The 23,840-nt window shown below is 27.5% G+C and overlaps 1 protein-coding gene across 7 annotated transcripts in view; it reads right to left on the reverse strand.

Moving 5' to 3' along the window:
* Nucleotides 1–23,840, reverse strand: part of LOC142327491 (band 7 protein AGAP004871-like) — a 243,013-nt gene that overhangs the window by 48,823 nt on the left and 170,350 nt on the right. For all 7 annotated transcript variants that reach the window (XM_075370608.1, XM_075370607.1, XM_075370604.1 and 4 more), the window contains one exon: nt 12,968–13,068. In XM_075370608.1, coding sequence (XP_075226723.1) covers nt 12,968–13,068 — 101 coding nt within the window. The remainder of the gene's footprint in view (nt 1–12,967; nt 13,069–23,840) is intronic.

Consider the following 23,840-nt stretch of genomic DNA (forward strand, 5'->3'; position numbering starts at 1 on the left):
TCTTATATTAATAAGTACAGAGAAAAATTACAAAGTGGGCCAATACAGACTAAATAAAATTCAAATGTTTCTATTAGAAAAAAAAAAAAAAAATTTTTAAACTGTATTTATAATTCATAAAAATTTACATAATTTATAATAGGGTGAATATATCACCAATAACTTCATCGACTGCCACACCCAAAACAGTTATACTTGATTACACTGCTACAAAAGATTTTTTTATTTTCAATCAATGTATTTTCTATAGAAAATTGCATTCTATCTTAAATTCTTCATAATTATAATAAAAAAAGTGAGTCATAAATCTGAACCTCACAGCACACAGAATTTAACAACAGATAATAGAACAAATGAGACATAAATTGGAATCTTACAATTACACTGTTTTGTATACACAGATGAAATAAAGAAAAAAATTATTTCAATTGTCTGAAATAATGGATCTCAAGAATGTAGGTGTTTGTGTGGTTCACAACACACGTGGAAAAAACTTTACATCCAACTTTTTTTTATGTCATTCAACCTTTTATTTATCTATCACTCTACAATAACATAATTCAAAAGGAAGGGTTTAATATGAAAAAATAAAATATTTCTAATAAAAGTAAAAGTTAAAAAACTATTTAAAAGAATTCATGTACAATATTTACAAGTTTTTTGTTTTATTTATAATTATTTCAATCTAATTGTGATTTAGAAAAACAGTCCATGCATATATGAATAGCACATTCGTAACACAATTTGTTTGCGTAACTAAATAACAAAATTATTCTACAAATTAAATTTATTTTGTAAAAATAAGCTGTTATTTTATTACAATAATGTAAAATTTATAATTTTTGGGAAATAGCTTTGCTTTTGAATAGGGCAGACTGCAAAGAAATTAAGTATGTTGTTGGAATTATGGAAATTTGCTCTACGACATTTAAATATCACAGTATGATGTTTTTATAGTGAAAAATAAGTTACAATAAAGATCATTAGCAGTTGGGAACTAAAACATTACACAATTTGATATCACAATTGAGATATCAAAACGGATCTCATAGCTCTCAGCTCTACATATAACTTAAGACTAGAATTGGGTTTCATAGCAGTGAACTTATTAAGTAACGATAATACATTCATAAGCGCAATGAATATTACAAAAAAAAAGAAAAAAGTGTATCTTTTCTTTCTGTATGCCAGGAAGTGTACAATACATATACAGACTTAAAAGTTGTAAATTTTTAAGTCCAATGGAAGGGCTTTCTAGAAAGCTGGGTATGATTAACAGATATCATGCTTAATTGAAATTTTTATACTTTAATTATTATATGAAAGTAGGTTACATTTGGTCATGCAGATTGATTTTAACCAATTTATAAATTGTTAGTTCAAAATTTCTGCTAGAATCTACACGATGACATATGATTATTGTCCAAAAGAATATCTAAATATATGGCATCATAACAGTAATTTTTTTTATAATGTCATTTTCATAGTTTTAACTCAAAATTATATTATCCTTTTATTCACCCAAAGATAAAAGATATGTATATATATATATATATATAGTCTTTGTCTAGAGAAAAAAATATATAAAATATTATATATACAATATAAAATTTTTTCAGCCTCTGCAAAGTACAGAATTAGAGAACACTCTTAATGAATAGTTATACACTGAATAGTTATTGCAAAACTTTTTCCATTATCTTGACTGAACAAATTATTGTTCTAAATTTAAAAAATTTTTTACATTTTTTTTATTTAAAAAGTTTTACAAAGTAAAAGTAAAAAAGCTATAATTTAATGGTAAATGTAAAAAAATAAGAATTATTAGAAAAAACATCACTGAAGATGGGCTTAGGCCCGAAAACATTTTAAATATAAAAAGTAAAGGTAAGATATATTATATATATTTATTTAATGTACAGAGGGAAAAGAAAGAAAAAATGGACTATAAAAAAATCTAATCTTAATAAATTATATACATATGCAGCCATCAAAAGCTTGATCAAATTAAATTTGAAAAAAAACCTAAGTTAGAGATTAAAAGAAACAATAAAATATAAAGTTAAGGATTAAAAGTGTTAAAATAAAACTAATATTTATTTACTAACACAATATATTAATTATTATACCTAGACATAAAATACATAACCTCTAGGTGACATTTATAAAGTTACATCTTTTGTAGTTTATAGTAATCTATGATAAAGAGTTAATAAAACAAATTTATAAAAAGAGTACACCCAAAAACTGTTATTAAACAGATAAAAAAATCTAACACTATATGCATGTTTCAACTGTTATACGACCATCAACAGATACAGAATTACTATTGGTAAATATAAACAAAAATTAAGAAATAAAAAGAATCAATTTAAAAAAAAATATTGATAAATGAAAGAAAAATAAATAAATAATAATTATTACTAATATTGATAAACAGTAATGAACAAAACACTTATTTCTACCAGTATTCATAAAAGAAACTATAACTTGATTAATATGTACATAAACAGAGCAAGTCAAAAGTATGAAAACCCCTCAACAACTTAAACATTTTTCCAGATAGAATACTGTAACTTTCAGGATAAGGTATCGGTCAACTACTTTACCTTTTGACGAGAAATAGAGTTTCAAAAAAATAAATAGAAAATGTTAAAATATAAAACAGGAAAGTAAAAAATATTAAATCCCCAAGAGAAATTGAATATTTTAAATGGTAACACCCTTTGTGTGATAAATCATTTTAAAGATCTTTTTTAAGACAAGAAAAATGGTAAAAATAAAAAGTTGATACAATGCGTAGTTGATATTTTACGGCGTTTAAATTTCTATCAATAAATATAGGACCTATCAATTGTCCACCAATAATACCTGCCCAAATATTTACTTTGACTGGTTACTGCGTATGTGGCTCATGATATCGGTTAGATTAATGTCAGTCCAGTATTCACAATTACGGCGATTTCCATGGCAATTTTAATAAAATGTGGCCTCATCACTAAAAATTATGTTGTTTAATAAATTAGGATCTGCACAAAATTATCATAATTTCACAGAACTCAAGTCTTCAATCATAGTCACCTCATTAACTTCTTGCAGCAAAAGAATTTAAAAAGTCTTAAATTGTAACTTTTTGATGTTCGAATCACTGAACTTTGGCTAATGTTATGTTCTTATGCTGCTGTCTCGAGTCGAGGAATGAGGATTCTCAACAAATTTTTGCATAATCTCTAACAATTTGTTGTTATTTTTTACAGATTTAGGCCTCCCTGGATTTTCCCTATTTTTAATACTCCCTGTTTCTTCAAATCATTTGATGTTTTTTGAGACTGTACCTTTTGAAATAGGGTTACCATTATTATTAAATAATACATTCAACAATTCACAAATTTCATTATACGACCTAATTGCATCACCAAAGACTCTCATCATTAAAACTGTGATCCTCTCCTGTTTACTAAGTGACATGTTGATAGTAATGTTAGCAGGTAGCACAGAAAAAATTAATTCAGTAAAAAACATTACAAAAATGTAAAAAAGATGTAAATAACAAAGGTGACTTATAAATGCAGTAAAGATAGGCAAAATTAATTAGCCAATCTATCACAATAAATTCTCATATGAAACAGTGTATTAATGAAATAATATACAACAATGGTAAAAGACCATCAATGATCGGCTGATAAGTATGATTAGGTGGCAATATTTTTATCTATTTACTCATTAAATCGCAACAAAAACAATTTTTTGCGTTAAAAAATTTAATTTTTAAAAATTTAAATTAACTTTTAAAATAAATTTCAATTAAATTAGATTAATTTTTTTATTTAATTCAGTTTAATTTCTTTTTTTATTTAACTTTATTATCTGAACATATTAAATTTAGTAGTTTCCAAAATTCAAATTTTATCCCACTGCCATTTTGGGCGCAGAAATGGTACCATCTTTATATATATACCATTTTTCTCATCTTAAAGAAATTTTTTAAATAATATATCACATTATTTAAAATTGTAACATTCCAAAGGATGTTACAATTTAAAATATTTAAGTTACAACTCCCGCCACCCTTGAACAAGGGTTTGAAATTCTATTTCTTGTCAAAAGGTGAAGTAATCGATTGATACCTTATCCTGAAATTTACAGTATTCTATCTGGAACACTTTTAAAGTTGTTGGGGGTTTTCCATATTTTTTCTCATTCTGTATAGTGTTGAGTAGTTGGTCAAAGTCAGAAGCGGGAAATCAATTTACAAACTTCCTAAACCACTTAATTTCCCTAATCAGACAGAGCCTCTGCTCTGTTACTACAATTACTCATATATACAGTTTTTTCTCTTTTTTACCTCTTTTGATGTATCTATTAATAATGACTGTTTAAAAAACAGATTTTTCTAGATACTTATTTATTATTTGTAAATATTTTTATTCATAAATTTATTTTCTATACATTCATTCATTGATATCTGATATACTAAACATCAGCAGTAAACAATATAACACACAGCAAAATTTTATAGAACCGAATCTTTTGTATACTGTCAGGTTAAGATATAGTCATGAAGTGTTTATAGTTCTGTTGGAATTTCCCAGTCATAAGCAATTTTGGGAATGAATGAAAATTTTTATTAAGAAGCCTGAACCATTCATCAGATGGCTTTGTGATATTTCAGGGAAAATCAGTTTCTTGCTGCATATATTCTAGGCAATAATTGTAAAATTGTTTAATCACTAATGTTCTACATGGAGTAAAAATATTACTATTTCCCATGAGATGCAAGCAAGAAAAAAGTGAACACAACAACCGATTATAGACATTAAATACATAACATTTAAGGGATATTTATAAAGTTACTTCTTTTGCACTGTTTATACTAATCTATGTTTGTTATTCTATTTTTGGAAGAACACTAAGTGAAAGCTGTGTTAAAGAGTTAATAGTATATTTTCTATCCCATTTGTTAATAGAGTAAACTGTTTATAAACAGACAAAAAATCTAAATGCCCATTTGAACTGTTACAATCATCAGCAGATACAGGAAAATTAATATTGGTCAATATAAAAAAAACATAATGTAAATAAATCATTTAAAAAACTGATAAATGAAAGAAAAGATAATAAATAATAATTATTATTATCATTGATAAACAATAACTAACCATTAATGAACTTATTTCTACCTGTGCTCAAAAAAAAAACAAAACTAAAACAACAATTAATTAATAATTATATATATATATATATATATATATAGTATTCAGTAAGGTATTCAAAGTCAGAAGAGGGAAATCAGCTTAAAAACTTTCTAAACAACTTAATCCTCAGAAACCTTTTTAGGCAACCATACTGCCCTAATACTACTGGGCCTACTGCCTGGAAGAGGGCCTTAAGTATTTCTTTGGATAAGCATATTATTGATTGAGTCTATAAAATTCTAATTAATGATAATAGTATTTCTGTTGTCCATAAAGCAAATTTTCTGGGTGTTTTACTACATGACAAGTTCAATTAGAACTAACAAATTAATTTCATTTTGAATAAAATCAAATTATACTCTTAATACTTTAACAAAAAGCTAACTTATCTTCATTATTAAATGTTTATTATGCTTACATACATTCCCATAACATTTTTTTGTTATTATTTAAATGGGAGTAAGATCAAACTTGATCTAAATAATTTCATATAACTATCAGTTTCTGTACAAAGCCTATGGAGCTACAATATTAACAATAAAAACAGATAATAGGAAAATGAAGAATAACTCATTCTTTTTAAAATAGTAAAATGGATTTTTGTTGTGTAATAGCAATTTCAGAATTAAAAAGAAATAACGGGCAATACTACTATCACTTAATGTTCTGATAACATAGTTGTGCAAGGGCTATGATAAGAAATTCATTTAAAAGTAGCTTACCTTTGATTCATTTCAAAGGCCTCTGATAAAACAGAAAAAATAATAAATACGGTATATTGAAAACTTTAAATTTATACAAATTGGAAGTTTGTTGGCTTGTTATAACAGATGTTTAAAGTAAGTTCCCTAAGTTTAGACTTTTTTTATTCAAGCAATCATATTGAGGCACATTTTATTGTATCTTTGAACACTACTTTCCACAACTTTTAATTTAATTCTTTTAATGATTTAAACTTTTCTTCTTCTTTATTTACATTTTCAATTATCTTATTTATATTTATTCTACACAGTTTACTTTTTACTTTATATAGATGTTCATCACCAAATTAAACTAACCTTGGATGTCTTAATATATGGCCTACCAACCTAGTTCGTCTCTTTACAAAACTCCATCATACATTTCTCTCCTTCAACTCATTTTAGACCTTCTTATTTTCATTTCAATCTTCTTTGCATAAGTTGATAAGCAATGTGGACAAATTACATCCCAGTCTCGCTCATTTCTGAATTAGAACTTGTCTTATTTCATATTTTACTTTTAAAATTGCTGCCTGATTCTTGTACAGATTACAATAATTTATTTTCCTACATTTATGTCTGAATTTTCATTAAGCAATATTTATTATTACTTTCAGTAAGATTACATATTATTTGTATTAAAATTTGAGTTGTTTTTTTTTTTAATATTGATACTTTACTAGTGTATTGTTTTACTCATGTAATCATTCTAATATACATAATTTATTATTAATTAATTAATATAAAAAATTAAAAATAACATTTTTTTTTTTTTTTTTACCTATCCTTCCTAAGGAGCATATGATCCTGGACTTTTTTTTTATAAAATTATTATTATTCTTTCCCTGAACTTTTCTCTCCTTTCTTTGGTACATTTACTGTATTTCGTTTTCTGTTTCTTTAGACATTTATCCATTAGTTTTCTGAAAGTCTGTAAAAATTACTTCTCTGAAAATATTTAATCATTTTAATTCTTTTTCAATTTCAAACAATTTATTCTGGTTTTCCTTTTTCTGAATAAATATTTTCTTTATTAATCTACTTTCATCCATTATATATAAGTGAACATAGAATTTCTTCTTTTTCTCACTGTACGGTCTATTTTTTCAAAATTTTGATAGATTTATTCTGATTTTCTTAACCTATAAATGTTATCTTCAACTTATGGGTTTTTCTTAAAATCCTTTTTTCAACTTTCACACCATTTTTCCCCAAGAAATTCTGTATGCTTTCCACACTATATAATGTTTCCAGTAAAACTATGGTTTTATATCTTAATTTCACTTTTTTAAATAACAACTCTTTTGATTGATTCTTCTGAAATTTTCGTTGTTTGGATTCTACTTTTATTATTGGAAAACAATTTTGCTTTATCATATGAAATTGTTAGACCAATTTTGTTTGGCACACATTTCTAAATCTTGAATTTTAATTTTCACCTCTCTCTAATGCCTTTTGCCAAAATCACCACATCATCAGTAAATGCTCATTTAAATATTTAATTTTCATTTAAACATTTTAACATATCATTACCGGATAAAAATAGATTTTTCTTGAAAACAAACTTTAATGTATTAATTTTGGTAATCTGTGGGATATAATAACAATTGTGCCTAATCTAATACACATATGGTAAAAGCATCGATACCACTTAAAGATTATCTCTAGTACACTACAGAGAGAATTACAGTAACACTCTTTGTCTACTACGTAAACATTTGTTACACTGTACATTGCTTCCAATTAAAGAAATAATAACATTTCAACTTATAAATAATACTGATAACAAATTAAGGTCATGTGACACGCTGTTTATTAATCAATACATTACTGAAGGGTTTAAGACACATAGCTCTGTATATTTCAGTTTGATAAATGTGGGCCACAAGTACTTTATTTCTTACTTTTCGTCTATGTGATTTAATAAAATTATTATCTTGTAATATTTTTATTAAGGAAGCACACTGATATCCAAAAACAATTTTTTATTTATTTTGAAATTATATTGAAGCATGTAAAATACTCTGGTGGAAAATAATTTGATTGTTTCAGGTATAGAAAAATTGAAATTAACAAAATTAGATACTGTGATAAATAAAATAAAAAGTTTCTGATTTTCAATTATCCAATTTTATAAAATAAAATAAAAATGATTAAATTTGTATAATACGTTAAACTTAAATTATGTTATAAAAAAACAAGTATTTCATTACACCTAGAAATTTAAACAAGAAAAAAGTACAAAAGAGAAAGCAATAATCCTTTAAAAAAAAAGTTAAAACATCAAAAATAAAGGGTGAAAATATGTTGTTCAGATGGATTCCACGACAACAAAAAGCACTTAGCTCATGTGTGTATGTACTGTCACTCAAACATGACTAAATGAAAAAAAAAACAACTGAAATTCAGATGGGAAGAATTTTTTATTGCTTACAGCAATACCTTTAGTCATGCTCACATACTGATTCAGTTTAAAATGGACTCTACAATTTTAAAATAAAGTTTAAAAAGACCAAACTAAATGACATGATATACTAATGAAGAACATCTTATTTCATATAAAATCAGAAGTAAAACTAAAAGTAGAAAATTTATCAACATTTTCTGAAAATTAATTAGTTTATTTCTCTAATTAAAAGTGAAAGTAAAGTTAAAGTCTATGTTAAATAAGCATGTAAAGATTCTAATATCTTCTCTTGAATTTTATTCAAAATTGATATGAGAATATTTTACTGATATCCAAACTCCATTTTGAATAATGAATCAAAATTTAATACAATTTCTTAACAATTGACTAAGAAAGGCTGTCTGTAAAAAAATGGAAATACGCATATATTCTTATCACAACTGTTTAGTCTTATCTAGTCCCCCCTCTACCAATATCCAATATGAAGGCAGCGCACTGCTGGAGTGGTGGTGGTAGGGATGACTAGTCGTGCACGTCTTTTCTTCTTATTATATTGCATATTGTTGTGTTAGTATGTAGGTGCATGAGATACAGTCCATTTTCTTACTCTTCGTGTACTTTATAATTACATTCGTTAAACTTTCTTTGTTTAAGACAAAATGTGCAATTTTTTGAGTTACTGGAGAGGTTGTTGATAATCCACATACCAACAACAACAACAACAACTAAGAAAAATAATTTAATTTAATTCTAAGAAAATTCATCTAAGATAAGATAAAAATTTACAATGAGTCAGATTGAGCTAGGTAATGAGTAGCATTATAGAACTCATATAATTCTGTCCCTTTAATTTTCGCCCATTGTTATCATCATTAAAATTACATCACTATAAGTATTAATGACAAAATTCTGTTGTCTTGCGGTTGAGCGCTCCTGGGACAACTGAAAGTATTATTTACTGATAAGATGTGCATCTGTGTAGGTTTCCTGCACAAATGTCAGTTTGGCAAACTATGAAAAATAAGTCTTCACCTTGGTTTGTGCAGCCTGCTCTGTTCTGAGAACAAGTCACCTGCCTACTGTAGTCTGCAATCAACCTTGCTGGTAGGATCAAACCTGAAGACTGCAGTACAGCCTTGATAAGTCACACGTTATCCTCCTGTTATCCGCATGAAATCGTGAACCATATAATATCATCTAGCAACTGTTCATCTACAGGCAAACTCAGCTGCTACCCAGAATAGATGGGGAATCAGCGTGTTCAACTGAGGAATGCGCAAATCAATATTCTGCATTCAATGAGGCTCAATGCCTAGAACATATAACTTTTTTTGAGAAGAGGTTTTGTTAGAGCGTACCATAGGCTTCAGATAAAGCCAAGGCATAATTTGATATATTTGTCCCGCTACAACTGAAATTTATAGACGTTAAAGCACAGACCACTGTCTGCAAAGTCATCATCAGCAGATAGTAGTCTCTATCTAAACATTAAATGACAGGGGCAAAGATTTCTATCTATTCTACATGATAATGTCTGAATTTCAGTCACCTAGTGAATGTTTTGATATATCCATGTCATGAAGCTTCCATGAAATGTCACATAGCCCGGTATCAGGCTACAGTTAGATTTTACACGTGGACCTACAGCAGATTTTTCTCTCTGAATTTTTACTGTGCTCCAGACGGACCTGTTCTAAATAATTATAACAATCATTAAACATTAAAAAAACTGATATACAATCTGGCTGCTGCTGAGTGAATATCATTCATTAAGGAAATAAATTTAAAAAAATCTACTCATGAGAGTAGACTTCCTCTTAAATCAACTTATTATGACTGATGCTGTATTAGTTAATACAAAAAGTCACTGTACAAACTAGTCAGATTAATGTAGCGCATAGTGAAATATGCAACACTCAATAAAATACAAGAATTAAAACAAAAAAATATTTTTTAATCATGTATTAAATATATTTATTAAATTCTTGGGTGGATTTCAGTTATTGAAGGTAACATTTAAACAAGGTCAAAGATTGAAGCGCACAATATTAATTATATAAATAACAAAACAGCAAATAGATTGAGATTAAAACACTGTCGCATAAGATAAATGAAGTTAGAAATTAGTCAAAACATCCAAATAATAGAAAAAAGGAAGAAATTGTGCATTAATTGCGTTACACTATCTAGAACAGCTTTTTTTTAAATTTTATTTTCATAAACAAAAATTCCAGAACATACATTATAATCGTTTTTTTTAATCATTAAAATAATTACATCATAATTATTAATAGAAATTATACCTAACAAAACTGAAAGAAAAAAGTCAAATAAATGGTAATTCGTTTTTCATCTATAATTTAAAATCTCATTATTAATATGAATGATTATAAATCTAAGAACTGGTTGATTTCATTTATAACATAAATATACCTGGCAAGAAGATAATATATTCAAGTGGTATGTTTGTTAACTTGTGATTTAATAAACTCCAGAAAAGCTTCACCAAATTCATGAACCAATTTGACTCAGATAAGTGACTATGTTGAATAACCAAATTTGATAATGTTCATCATTTTTTTTTAAATAATAAAATATAAATTATTTACATCACAATGAGGTATCAAATTAAAATTTTTTAATCTACATTTTACATTTTTTTGAGTCACTTTTATTTAAAAAATGAATAAACTTACAAAAAAATGCTGCCAATATGATAAGAGCCAGACACAAAAAATGCAAAGGTAAAAAAAAAAACATATTTTACATCTTCATAAATGAGAAACAGAATATGAAAATTAATCTTTTCATACTATGTTTAAAAACTTATTATTTTCTTGAATTTTTGCATGAAAATATATTAAAATGAAAATATTATTACAATAACAATATATGTATTAAAATGACTTCAACGTTCCAACAGAAAACGACACCATTTTGGGAGGTAATTCTAAAGCTTAAAATAAGAGAAAAAAGTCACATAAACATAGATCTGGAAATGCTTTTTTTTCAAGTTCCAAAACATTTCATCCTCATTTTTGCTCTATAGAGATAGTATAATACAATAGTAAATTTTTTAGACAAGTAATTATTATGAAAAATTACAGTATTATGTTATTTGACCTAAAAATAATTAAAAAGTATCTAATATTTTTTTTAGAAAAGTCACATAAAACTGAAAAAATTAAGTCTAAACCTGATTTTTTAGATTAGGTGTAAAACTTTGTTAAATTCTCAATTAATAAAAAAAAATTTTTTTTAATAAATTTTATAGAGTATTTAATTCTGGTAAATTAATGAACATAAATTCAATAAAAAAAATAAATACTAAATAGTAAAAAAAAAATATTTAAAGTATAATACAAAACTAAAATAAAAAAAATGTTACAACTAAACTAGTATCAAAAAATCAAAATTACCAATTTTAAAATCAGTTTTAATTGATTTACCTTGAAGAATCTGTTGAAATAAAATACATAGGTTATAGAGCTGCTCCATAAACTATGGAACAAAAATCAGGATGAAACTTTTCAGCAGCCACAACTTGAAAATAAAGCATTTCCAGACCTATATTATCATGGCATTTTAATCTTATTTTTAGTTTTAGACTCACCTGCTGAAATAGTGTCCTTTTCTGATAGAGCACTGTTTATAATCATACCATATATATTAATTCATTAGTAAAAAAAAAAGAAAAGATTATGATGATGAAAAAATGAATAATATTTTCATGTTATCTATACAGAAAATATTTATTTCTTTTAAAATACACTCCATTTGAACTACTGCACATGTCAAATTAAGAACCTCTTCTTTTTTGATGTCTGTTAAAAAACAGTTTCTAATTAGGGTTGACTGAGAAAGTGTGTTTGTTCTTTTTTTGATTTTAATTCTATAACAATAAGCGTTTTAAAAAATATGTATTGTTGCTGATAAAATAGTGAACATAACAAAGTGCTATAAAAATTTATAGAAAAGAATAAGATACCATATAATATTAAAAAAAAACAAAATAAACTTAACTAATTCTGCAGCTATCTAGGATGTATTTGATAAAATGCAAGTATTTACCATATGTATGTAAATGCCATACCCTGACTTGCCACAAATAATTTCTCAAAATGACACCTATTATCAAGAATTATAAGCATCACATATCAGGCTTAATAGTGAGTGAGTGAAAGAAATTAAATTTTTGTTCACTGACTTCTTCAAAAAGCGAAACATACGATCAAATATCCAAGCCCACCAAAATGAAACTGATTCTTAGCCCTACAAGTTACACTTTAATTCTATTCACCAGAGACCGGCTATATAGTAAATATCATCATTCTCGAAGAAACATCATTATTTTTGGAGAAAAGCTCCAAACTCTGATTGGTGTCTCTTGTACCTCAGGTGCTTCACATGCCTTGAAGCCACAAGAAATACCAGAACCGATAATAATTGAATGGCAACTAATTAATCTGCTCCTGTTTCTGTTGTAAACAATGCATTAAAAATTGTTTCAATGCAACAGAAGAAAACTTATATAAAATATTTATACTGGTTTACATTATTAAAAAAAAATTGTGTAGAGTTAAACAGAAAATTTACAAAACAAACGTAAAGAAATACTACATTACCTTGAATGACATGAAAATTGATATTGGAAAAGTAACAACTAGTAAGATAATACTGCCCACAGTTGCTACAATCTCAATAAAACTCATTCTTTCTGGTTCCGCTGAAACAATAAAAACAAATTATAATTAAAACATAAATATAGAGAAAAAAAATTAAGCTTATTAATTTGATTAAAAATTCAAAGCCTGTTCATTTTATCACACAAATCATTTGTCTTGAGCACACTGACATTGAGTAACCATGTTTTAACAATTTTTAAAAGTTAGTTGATGTTTGTTTAGGTGTTGGCTACATTGTTATTATGCAATTTGAAGCTCCTCTCCAGCCTGATGAATGCTATTGTTACCTGCAACAAGACAGGCATCATCCCCAAAACACCATGGAATTTTTGGAAGTAATGTTTGGTGATTGTATGATCTCAAAAGGTCTGTGGCCCCCTCTTTCCCCTGACTTATCGTCACCAGACTTCTTTCTCTGGGGTTTTATGAAAGAACATGTATATGAAGTAAATCCACATACTCTAAAAGATATGGAGTGAGCCATTACTGCGAAGATGAATTCCATTAGCTCTGATGTTCTGTGAAGGGTGTCAGAAAACATGAAGCGAAGGGTTCAGACTTCCCTACAGGAAAGTGGTGCACATTTCTTACGCTTGCTGTAAGACATTACCATTTGTGCATAACTACATTCCATGAATCAAATCAAATGCGAGTATCTCTGTATTATAGCTCATAGTGGAATTGTAATGTATAGTATCATGATGTGCACGATAACAAGATCGCACTAACAAAAATGGTTACACATCTTTGTTTATCAATATTACCAGTTCTAATCATTAAATATGAAAGTAAGATGTCTATGCAAGTTTTTAAAGACTGCCATGATGTTATGTTACAGTACGAAAAGAGAACATGAAGTTGATTGGTATTCAGATGATCATGTAATAATTACAAAAAGTAAAAAAGAATTACAAATAATGATGAAGAGAATGTCCAAAAATGAGATGAGTTTGAAATGAGTGTAAACTATAAAAACACAAAAAATCTTGAAAATTTTAACACTCAGACTCTATATCATTGTAGAAACAGACTTTAAACATTGTTTAAATAACTATAAGTTAAGTGGTGTTATAAGAATTTACGTTAATACATCATAAAGAGAGAAAATAAAGAACAGAATAATGCAAGGAAAATTGGGGTTCTGGAAAATAATGAATCTAGTAACAAATAAAAATCGACATGTAATCAAAAAAATTATTTAAAAGTTTTATATGTAAAATGTAGGTTTTAAGATGTTGGAAGAAAGATGAAAAATACTTTTAACGTTTCAAGATATGGGTGTGGAGGAAGATAGAAATAATAAAACGGATAGTCAAAATAACTAATGTAGAGGGACATAATATTAAGTTAAAGAAGGTATAATCGCACATTATATGCAAAAAATAAAAATAAGGGCTACTTGTGAAACATATGAGGTGTGTTTAAAAAGTAACTACAATTTTGAAATTTCACGGGTTGTATTAGTCTGATTCTTGGGATTTGTTGTTGTATTGGTAAACATTTATATACTCTGGACTAAATAAATAAATACTGCAGTTGGAAACCTATTTTCTTACTTCCTGTAATATATTATTCATTAGATTTTAAAACCAATGAAACTGTTCATTCAATGTGTAGAAACTTAGTTATTCACAGCTCATATATAACTTGGGTCATTTGCAGCTCAATGGAGTCTAAATCAATCATTATTTATTAACAGTGCCAGCTCTAACATATAAGTAAAATAGGTGATTGTATAGGGTACTACAAACTTGTCTCTGCTGAATTACCTCACACCAAAATAAATCTTATTCTTATTTGTATTTACATTTTCTTTATATGAATTTTAACTCTTTATGTTTAACTTATTAAATAATAAATTATTAGTTTACAGTTCTCAATTGTTTCTCAGATAATGTATGATTGTGAATGAGAGGATAAAATCCCCTCATAATAAGGAAAGTAATTTCTGCTGCCCGAAAAGCAAAATTTCTGGGAGTTTATTAGTTGACAAGTTCTAATGGGATGATCAAATTGATTTCATTTCTAACAAAATCAAACTGAATTGTATTTACATGATTGCCCAAAAAGGAGTGTAATGTATTTAGGGATGTATGTACGATGCAAGTTGTCTGGTGACTTATTGGTAAACAGCAGTAAAAAGTGACAGTATTGTATTCATTCATAAAGTGTTGGGTAGTTCTTTATAAACAGTAAAAGTAATAATAGTTGCAAAAATTGAATTTTATGAACTTTAGATTTTTCTAGTGTTATCTTGTTAATTCATTATTAGTTTCCAGTGGTCATTATAACATTTTTAGTAAACAGGACTGTACTCTGGTTTTTATAATTTAACTGTCATTAAATAAATCTTGTATTTTTCTTTGAATTACTATTTTGTATGTTATATGTATGTATATATTATTATCCCACACTTTCACAGCTTTTACTTTTGCCGGTGATATTCCTTAAACTCGGAGTAATTTACACCAACGAGATTAGGCTTCCTATTGTTGACTAAGTGCCTTCCGGGCAACATGGCAGGTGTCAATTATCACACTCCTTTGCATTAGCTCGTGGGTCTTCCACTGGATCTTCAGTTTTTCAAGACTGTTGTGCAAAGTAGATGATATTATTCCCTCCACAGATATAATTATCGGGATTATATAAACTTCTTTTTGATTCCACATCTCTTTAATTTCAAAAGCAAGATCTGTATATTTCTGCAGCTTCTCATTGCGTTAAGTGTTGATGTTGTTACTTGATGGGATGACTACGTCTATTAGGTAAGTTACTTTTTCCATTTTATCAACTACTACTATATCTGGCTTATTACAATTTATGGGTATTGCTGTTACAATTCCCTGGTTCCAGAAAATTTTTGTGTTACTGTTCTCCAAAAAGGAGGCTGGTTCATAAGTATAGTAGGGCCCTTTTTGAAACTCTAAATTGTTTATTATTATTATTATAATTATTTATTTTGTTTATGTGTCTCTAGTTTAGAGTAATAAATAGTAATTATAAGAAATTTTTATGTTTGTTAGTATCTCAGTATCCTTGTCGAACCGTGAACACGTGGCAGTATGCTAACTAAAAGTTTTTTTTGAAAAAAATAAAAAAAATTACAATAAAAAAAAGAAACATAATTCAAACTTTTATTAATATATATATATATATATATACAAATAGTTTAAAAATAATATTCAAATCAATTTAAGCTAATGTAATAAAAGTGTTAATAATACACATCTGATTATGACTCATCACAATTCTTGAAATTCATATATACTAATACATACACATCTTGAATACAGAGTTTGCAAATATTACATATAATAATGCAATGATAAGAAAACCAGCTGTAGTTCGTTTCATAATAAGTAAATAACTTTTAACAACTAATAATTTTTATTATAAAAATTTATGAACATAGTTTTAATTCCAACTATACTAAATTTTTAATTCACAATAACATTTGCTTTTAATGGTAGACTGTACTCTAATAGTACACAAAAACTGCTGGTAAAAATATTTTATATAAATAAAAGTACAGACAGTTACTAAATAAATAATGCATGTTTATGATAAGAAAATAAATTAAAGATGTATACACAATTCAAAATGATGGTAAAAATGGAATCAACCAAGATTCTTGTAAGACAGTAGAATATAATTAGAATTTGCTGATATAGTTGTAAAAAACAGTAAATCACTTTAATCAGATTTTTAAAAAAAGCTAAAGATCAAAGTCATAAAACAAACTGTAACCAAACGTGCATGATTTTATTAACTAATTTGAGCAAATACTTAGCACAATATATATTTTATACTTTCAATCGATTTATCACAGTAAAAATTAATATTTCATATTTTATCATCTCTTTTCAGTTTAACAAAAAAAAAGTAAGCAGTTAAACCCTACAAAATTAATAAGTTAAAATACTGCAGGAGAAAATAACAATTTTTGCACCAGCTTCATATATACGGCTGAAAATTAAAAATTATGCCCTACTAATTCTAATTGCTGTAATGTGTAGATCAATTTTTTTAACATGACTTATTTCAACGATACATCATAATCATAACTAGTTGTAAGTAACCTGATGTATGAAACATCAATAATCCCCTTCTAAAAACACCATAACTGTTCTTAGGATAAGTGTCCTTTGTCAGACATGCTAAGAAAAGTGAAGAATGATGTGATTTTCCAGTGTCTTCTTCCCTGAGCCAATTATATAGGATGTCAAAGGAGATGTTGACCAAACTTAAGGGACTAATTAAGGACATCAAAATAAAAAAAATTAAGTGAAGAAATGCCCTTTAATTAATCTCATTTGATTTTCCCTGTATCTTCCACTTTTTTTCCAATAAAAATTTGAATCTAAGGAACAAATTGAGATATTTTAAAGAAATTTGGCACACATTTACCTAACAATTGCTTCTATCATTACTAATAGGAATTATTAGTAATTAATTATTATTAATTCAATTAGTAAAGGAAGTGAAAACAGGCACAAAATTGTCAAATTGCAAAATTTTTGCAATCCACTTTTAAAATTTTAGTCATATTATCTCAGCTGTTTATCAATCAATTTGAACAAATGACGTGTCATTTTATTTATAATGTTTGGCCAACATCTCCTGGGATATGTTGGTATAGCCACATTAGCAAATCTATTGAAATACAGATGATATTCAACCTTACTAGTGACATCTTTACTCTGATCACAGCAGCCAATGTGTAATGAACATCATTATTACCCTCAGAGAAAGAAAATTCACATACCTAAGAAATTTGGAATCCACCTCTACCACCAGATAAACTGGGTCAGATGAGAGTAAAGCACAAATCAATGGATTTTTTTTTTTTTTTGGGGGGGGGGGCAAATAATGCATTATATACATACAACATTTCTATTCAAATGACGAGGAATCTTTAGCTATTCAAAAAGTTAATGAAAACGAATTGTTGATTGTATCAAGATGTACAACAAGCCATATTTCAAATATAATAATTATTAACTGTGAGTTTTTTAATATTCATTAATATTGATCAATTTTTATACATCCACTTAATCAATTTTTTAAGTGATGAGTTATAAAAATTCTAGAACAAAACAGAAGACTATCTCTAAAACGATGTGACAAATTTCAGTTAACATAGTGCAATAAGTATCTATGAACATTTATTGGCTCATGGATTATTGTCTTTTACAAAAGGAAGAGTAATTCCATAATCATTTAATATTAAGATTTTAAATATATTTAAACAATTTTTAAACGTTCAGAATCATTAATATCATTACATACAGAAGGTTTATTCATTTCAGTAGGATATAAATTCTCTGCTGATAGAGGTAGTGTGGTGCATGATCTATTGTTTGTTGGTAGAACGGTTATACCAGGCTCGGCTGATAAAGTTTGCACACTAGCATGTTCACGGAGACAGAAGGTACTGTCAAGTTGGGCATGGTAGCACATGATAGTTAAAATCCCCCTCTACAAACCTGCGATAATGCATTGACATCCGTTAACCGGTTTGTTTTCAGTAGCAGTTAAAATGGAGTCGAGTATGGTCAATATGTCAACACGGTTAAAACAGCATGCAGTGATCAAATTTTTAACAGCAGAAAATGTGTATCCTATGAATATTTTTCACCATTTAAAAGTGGTTTACAGTAGTGAAATTGTTGACAGGAGCACTGTGAATAGGTAGGCATTGAAATTTTGTGAATGTAAAGCTGGTAAAGCGACAATTCAGGACGCACCTCACAGTGAACAACCAGTTTCTGTGACCGACGAGAAACATCGAAAGGAGGTGGATGATTTGCTTCAAAGTGACTGGAGAATCACCCAGCAACGCTTCGCTACTCAGTTAGGCATACCTAAAGAACGAGTAGGCCATATTATCAAGCAATTGGGTTACTGTAAAATCTGTGCACGATGGGTACCGTGCAAACTTTCTGATGGCTCTCCACAAGCTGAAGTTTGAGCTTATTTTGCATCCGCCATACTCACCGGATTTGGTTCCATGTGACTTCCACTTCCCTCATCTCAAGAGGGATCTCAAAGGTAATCATTACACCACTGACGGTAAGGTGAAGGAAGCTGTGGCCATTTGGAGCTGAGAAAGGCTGCCAGAATTTTTCAGTGACGGAATATAAAAACTTGTCACACATTGGGAAAAGTGTCTCAGTGTAAATGGGGATTTTATTGAAAAATAAATACCACATTTTGTAGCTAAGGTATTGTACTTTTATACATTTTTTATTTCATTCCAATATCTCTTTTCATTCCCATGCTACGCATATATGTGCAAAATTTATCAGCTGAGCCTCATATTAATTCGTTTGCTTTAAATTATCTGTCCCGGTCTTATGACTGTGACACAAGTATACTTAATGTGTAAAAAGTCAATAGCCTGAGTTGCTTTCTTTGAAAGTAATAATCTTCCCTGTGGTGAACAGATGAGTGTTACTTGTATGCTGAATTTCTCTGGCATTTTGCCAAGCTTGGCAGATCAACATGGAACAGTTTTTTTTTTACTCCTCACTTTTCTTAGTAAGCCTGGCATGGAATGCTTGCTGTGTTAAGAATGATTGTACCAGTTTTAGGAATAATTTTTATCTTGTGTCGGGTTACCCACAACATTTCTAATTATAGCACATAACATACACACACAGGATATGAATTTTATTAAGATTTATGTACATATTTTTTTTATTTTTATATGTAGATAATTAAATTCACTGTATAAGCTCAAAACTTTGTTGTGGTAATGCAGAATTTAAATTTCGTATTTTACAACAAATACCAAGCCTGTTTAGGATTTGAACCTGGGATCTTTCAAATAAAAAGGTGAGATGTTCTATAATTTTATATAATATTTTGCACATTCAATGCTGATAAAAAAAAAATGTAATTTTGTATTGTCTGTGTAATGATTGTAGTAAGCTATATAACTGAATGCATACTATTTATTATACTGATTACTACGAGTATTACAGATGATTATTGTCATTTCTAAGAAAACTGATTACAAATAAAATCGATTACTACTGTATATTATTCATTTTTATTTCAGATAGTGTAAAATTATCTCCTTTAAAAAGATAACACCATTATATTTATACTGTACAACTTCCCAACAAAATATCTTACTAAATATTTATTTAAATTAATGATTAAATATGTATGATTCACTCATACTAAAATAGAAAAAAAAGCAATTATCTCTATCCCTCTCTCTCTCTGTACTTTTGTAAATAAAAAGACACATTAAGTTTTATAATATTAAAATATAGAGAATAAGTAAAGTATTCGTATGATATGAAATTCATTCGTAACTATATAACACAACAAAATTGTTTTATATCACTTTAATTTCTTTCAGTTGTCCGAAAGTAAAATACATGTATTTTTTTTATCATAATATATAAATAGCAACTATATAAATGTGCTGGGACTAAAGGAAAATTTACCTTTATGGTAAATTGAAAACTAATGTTAACTTTTATGACCTGCTTACTTTATTAATCATTTATTTTCTGATTTTCTTATCTAAAGAAAATATTCATCAGTTAACAAAAAAAAAATGCAAATCTACAAGACAGACAAAAAACAGATAGATACCTTGCAGTGATGCAACTACAGTACCAGTTTAAATTGAAACTAAATTTTTGTTTGCATTTTAACATAGGTATTACATTATTCAGCTTTTAAACCGACAACCAAATTTATACAAACACATCCGAATGGATAGCAATAAAAAACTTCATTAACTTTTTCAATGCTATTTATAAAATTAGTTTGTTTCTACATTCCTTCAGATCTATAAATATTTTTTTATATATGCATCTACATATGTAGAGCATCTACATATGTTCTTTTTTTTTATTAATTCAATATTTAAGCTCAGATTTGTGTATGGGGATACGGTATGAAATATTTTCAGCATATGAAAAACGGCAAGCAGAACCTTCCAGATGAAAGACAAAAATGCTACAACTCCACCCTTGAGATCGGCATTTCATTCATCATTCTCTAATTTGCTAATATTTTTGAGTATTGTGGTAAGTCCATGAATAACCTCTAGGTCTTTGTTTATTATTATTATATGTTGTAACCACACTGGTTGTAGGTTACCTGATACAGGTCATAAGTAATTTCCTAAAATGAGATACCTGTAAAGCAATAAATTAATTAATAATGTAATGAAATAACATATTACATATGCTACTTTAATTCAGCAAGCATGTGTATTAAAATATAACAATAAAGGACTACATATCAAAAACTATGGTTTATAAATATAGAACCATTAAGAAACACTTAACTAATGTAAAGTAAAAACCTCTATTATTATTGAATATACTGTTGTTATTTCTGTTTAGAAATTTTCTCAAATGAATAATATTGTTATTATTAAAATTGTTACAAAGTATATTACGTTTTTTATTGTTATTATATGCAGTAGCAATGTGTGTGTGGACTAATGGATTGCCTTATATTTTTATAGTAACATAAAATATAGTTAAAAATACCTCCAATAAGAGTAACAATTTTTGTATGAATATTTCTATATATTTTACACGTTAAAAAATGTATACCCTGTATTAAACATTGAATAAATAGTTAAGAACTATTTTCTATTTTGCTTGTGCTTTATTTTTTAAAGGGTTAGGAAAATTTATAGAGCCCCTATTTATATTGATGGAGTTTTATAACCCCAAGGGCAATAAGTAAGTCTAGTTTTAAGGATGGATATGCAGTTAATCCCTAATCCTCAGATGAAGATGAATAAATTCTTCCACTATAACAATTCAATTTGAGAAAACATAACAAAAAAAATCAAAGTTGACAGGTTGGAACAGAAAAAGAAAAACATTAGTGAAGTTCATAAAAATCATATATTTTTGGGGGTTTTTATATTTTTTAGGTGGTTTGCTTGACAACACTTTAAAAAAGATTTAGTGGTATTATTTTCAATGATGATTCGGTAATTAGTTTTCAATGTGGAAAAGAAAAACACTCAAGTAAAAATTTTCATAAAATTCAACTCTTCTCTAAATAGAGCATCTCAAAATACTGACTGATCCTATTACCTAATTAAAAAAAAAAAAAAAATCACTAACATTAATAACCTCTCTCTCTCTCTCTCTCTGCGAATATATATATATATATATATATATATGTATATATATATATATACACATACACACACACACACACACACATATAGTGTGTGTGTATGTGTGTGTGAGTGAAAGAGAGAGAGAGAGAGCCACCATAGTAAATTACATGATTCTATACCCATTCAACAGATAAGTAAAACACAAGCTAAGAACACACACACACACACACACAGAGAGAGGGAGGGGGAGGAGAGGGAGAGAGAGAGATTTGGTAAGGGGAGGTTGTTGGTGAGAGGGAAGGGGCGGTCAAGGGAGAGGGAGAGAAACCGCGAAGGTGGAGACTATAATGCTCTTAATTTTTTGCATCTTTGACTCAGAATACCCCATAATGTTGAAAAAAAATACTGTACCCAAAATTTTGATCTTTAGCATTCTACCCAACGTCAGCTAGGAAAATAAAAAACGTTAGCATAATTATTTTTATACTAATTAGTAATTAAATCTATTCTGTACATGTTGTTTCTCAATTTTATTGAGAAAAATCCTTTGGTAATTATCTAGCATTTATTTCTTTGCTAATACATTCATTATCATATGTAATATAGCAGTAGTTACAGCTGTTTTTCAGATGTTTATAAACACATTAATTATGCAATCAAACAGTGTTTTTGTAATTTTTATTATAACCAATAATCCTGACTGACATAACAGAGAAACATATGAGCACATAAAATCGATTACTATGATACAAATAACATATATTCCTTACACTACCATAAAACTAGTCCCAACTATAGAAATATTTTGTGATAAATACATAATTATGATAAAAATAAACAAAAAATTATAATAGAGTTTTTCAATAAATTGTTAAATTAAATAAATAAGCCACAAAATTTAACTCTTTTTCACATTTTCTACCAATTTTTTACAACACAATAATAAATTAAACTACATAATTTTTCTTCATCCAGCAGTTAAAAAATGGAAGGCAAGTGCTCGGTCACTTTGTTTGTCTGCATCTAAGTGCAACGGTAACTTTAAAACAATTTGACGGAGTCATTAAAACTAACCAACAGAGTTGGTCTAAACTCTTTAATATATTAAGGGGATGAAAACACAAAGTTGAATTTAATTTCAGGGGGGGGATGAGGTAGTAAACTCCATTTAAGTGAAACAGGTTTCCTCTTAATATATTTGTTGTTCGAGCTAAAACTTTGAAATGCCTCACCCTATTATATGAAACTGAAGGTTTATTTGAAAGTTAAATCAATAGACTTTAAAATTCATATAACTTACTTCTTGAGCATTACATTAATTGTTTAACATGATACAAAACCATGATACATTTTTTACCTCAGCATAAAAAAAGATTATTAATAATAATAATAACAATTCTTTGAAATTAAATTATCTAAACATAAATTTCATTAAGTATAGATTTTATCAGATATGTTAATAACAATTTTTAATAAACTTCAAAAAATAGAAGATTCTGAATTGTAGAATAGAAGAATTCAACTGTATGTATTTTATTTTGTATTTGTTTAAACCTTATTATAATCCAAAACACTGATTTTTTATGCTTTTTTTAAACTTTAAACAGAAAAACTCTTCTGATAATCCCATAACAAACTTCTTCCAGATGACATCAGCAAACCAGATAACTAACAAAAAACAATTAAGTAAAGATTAAATGA

Source organism: Lycorma delicatula, chromosome 7 (assembly GCF_047948215.1).
Source record: "Lycorma delicatula isolate Av1 chromosome 7, ASM4794821v1, whole genome shotgun sequence".
Classification (NCBI taxonomy): domain Eukaryota; kingdom Metazoa; phylum Arthropoda; class Insecta; order Hemiptera; family Fulgoridae; genus Lycorma; species Lycorma delicatula.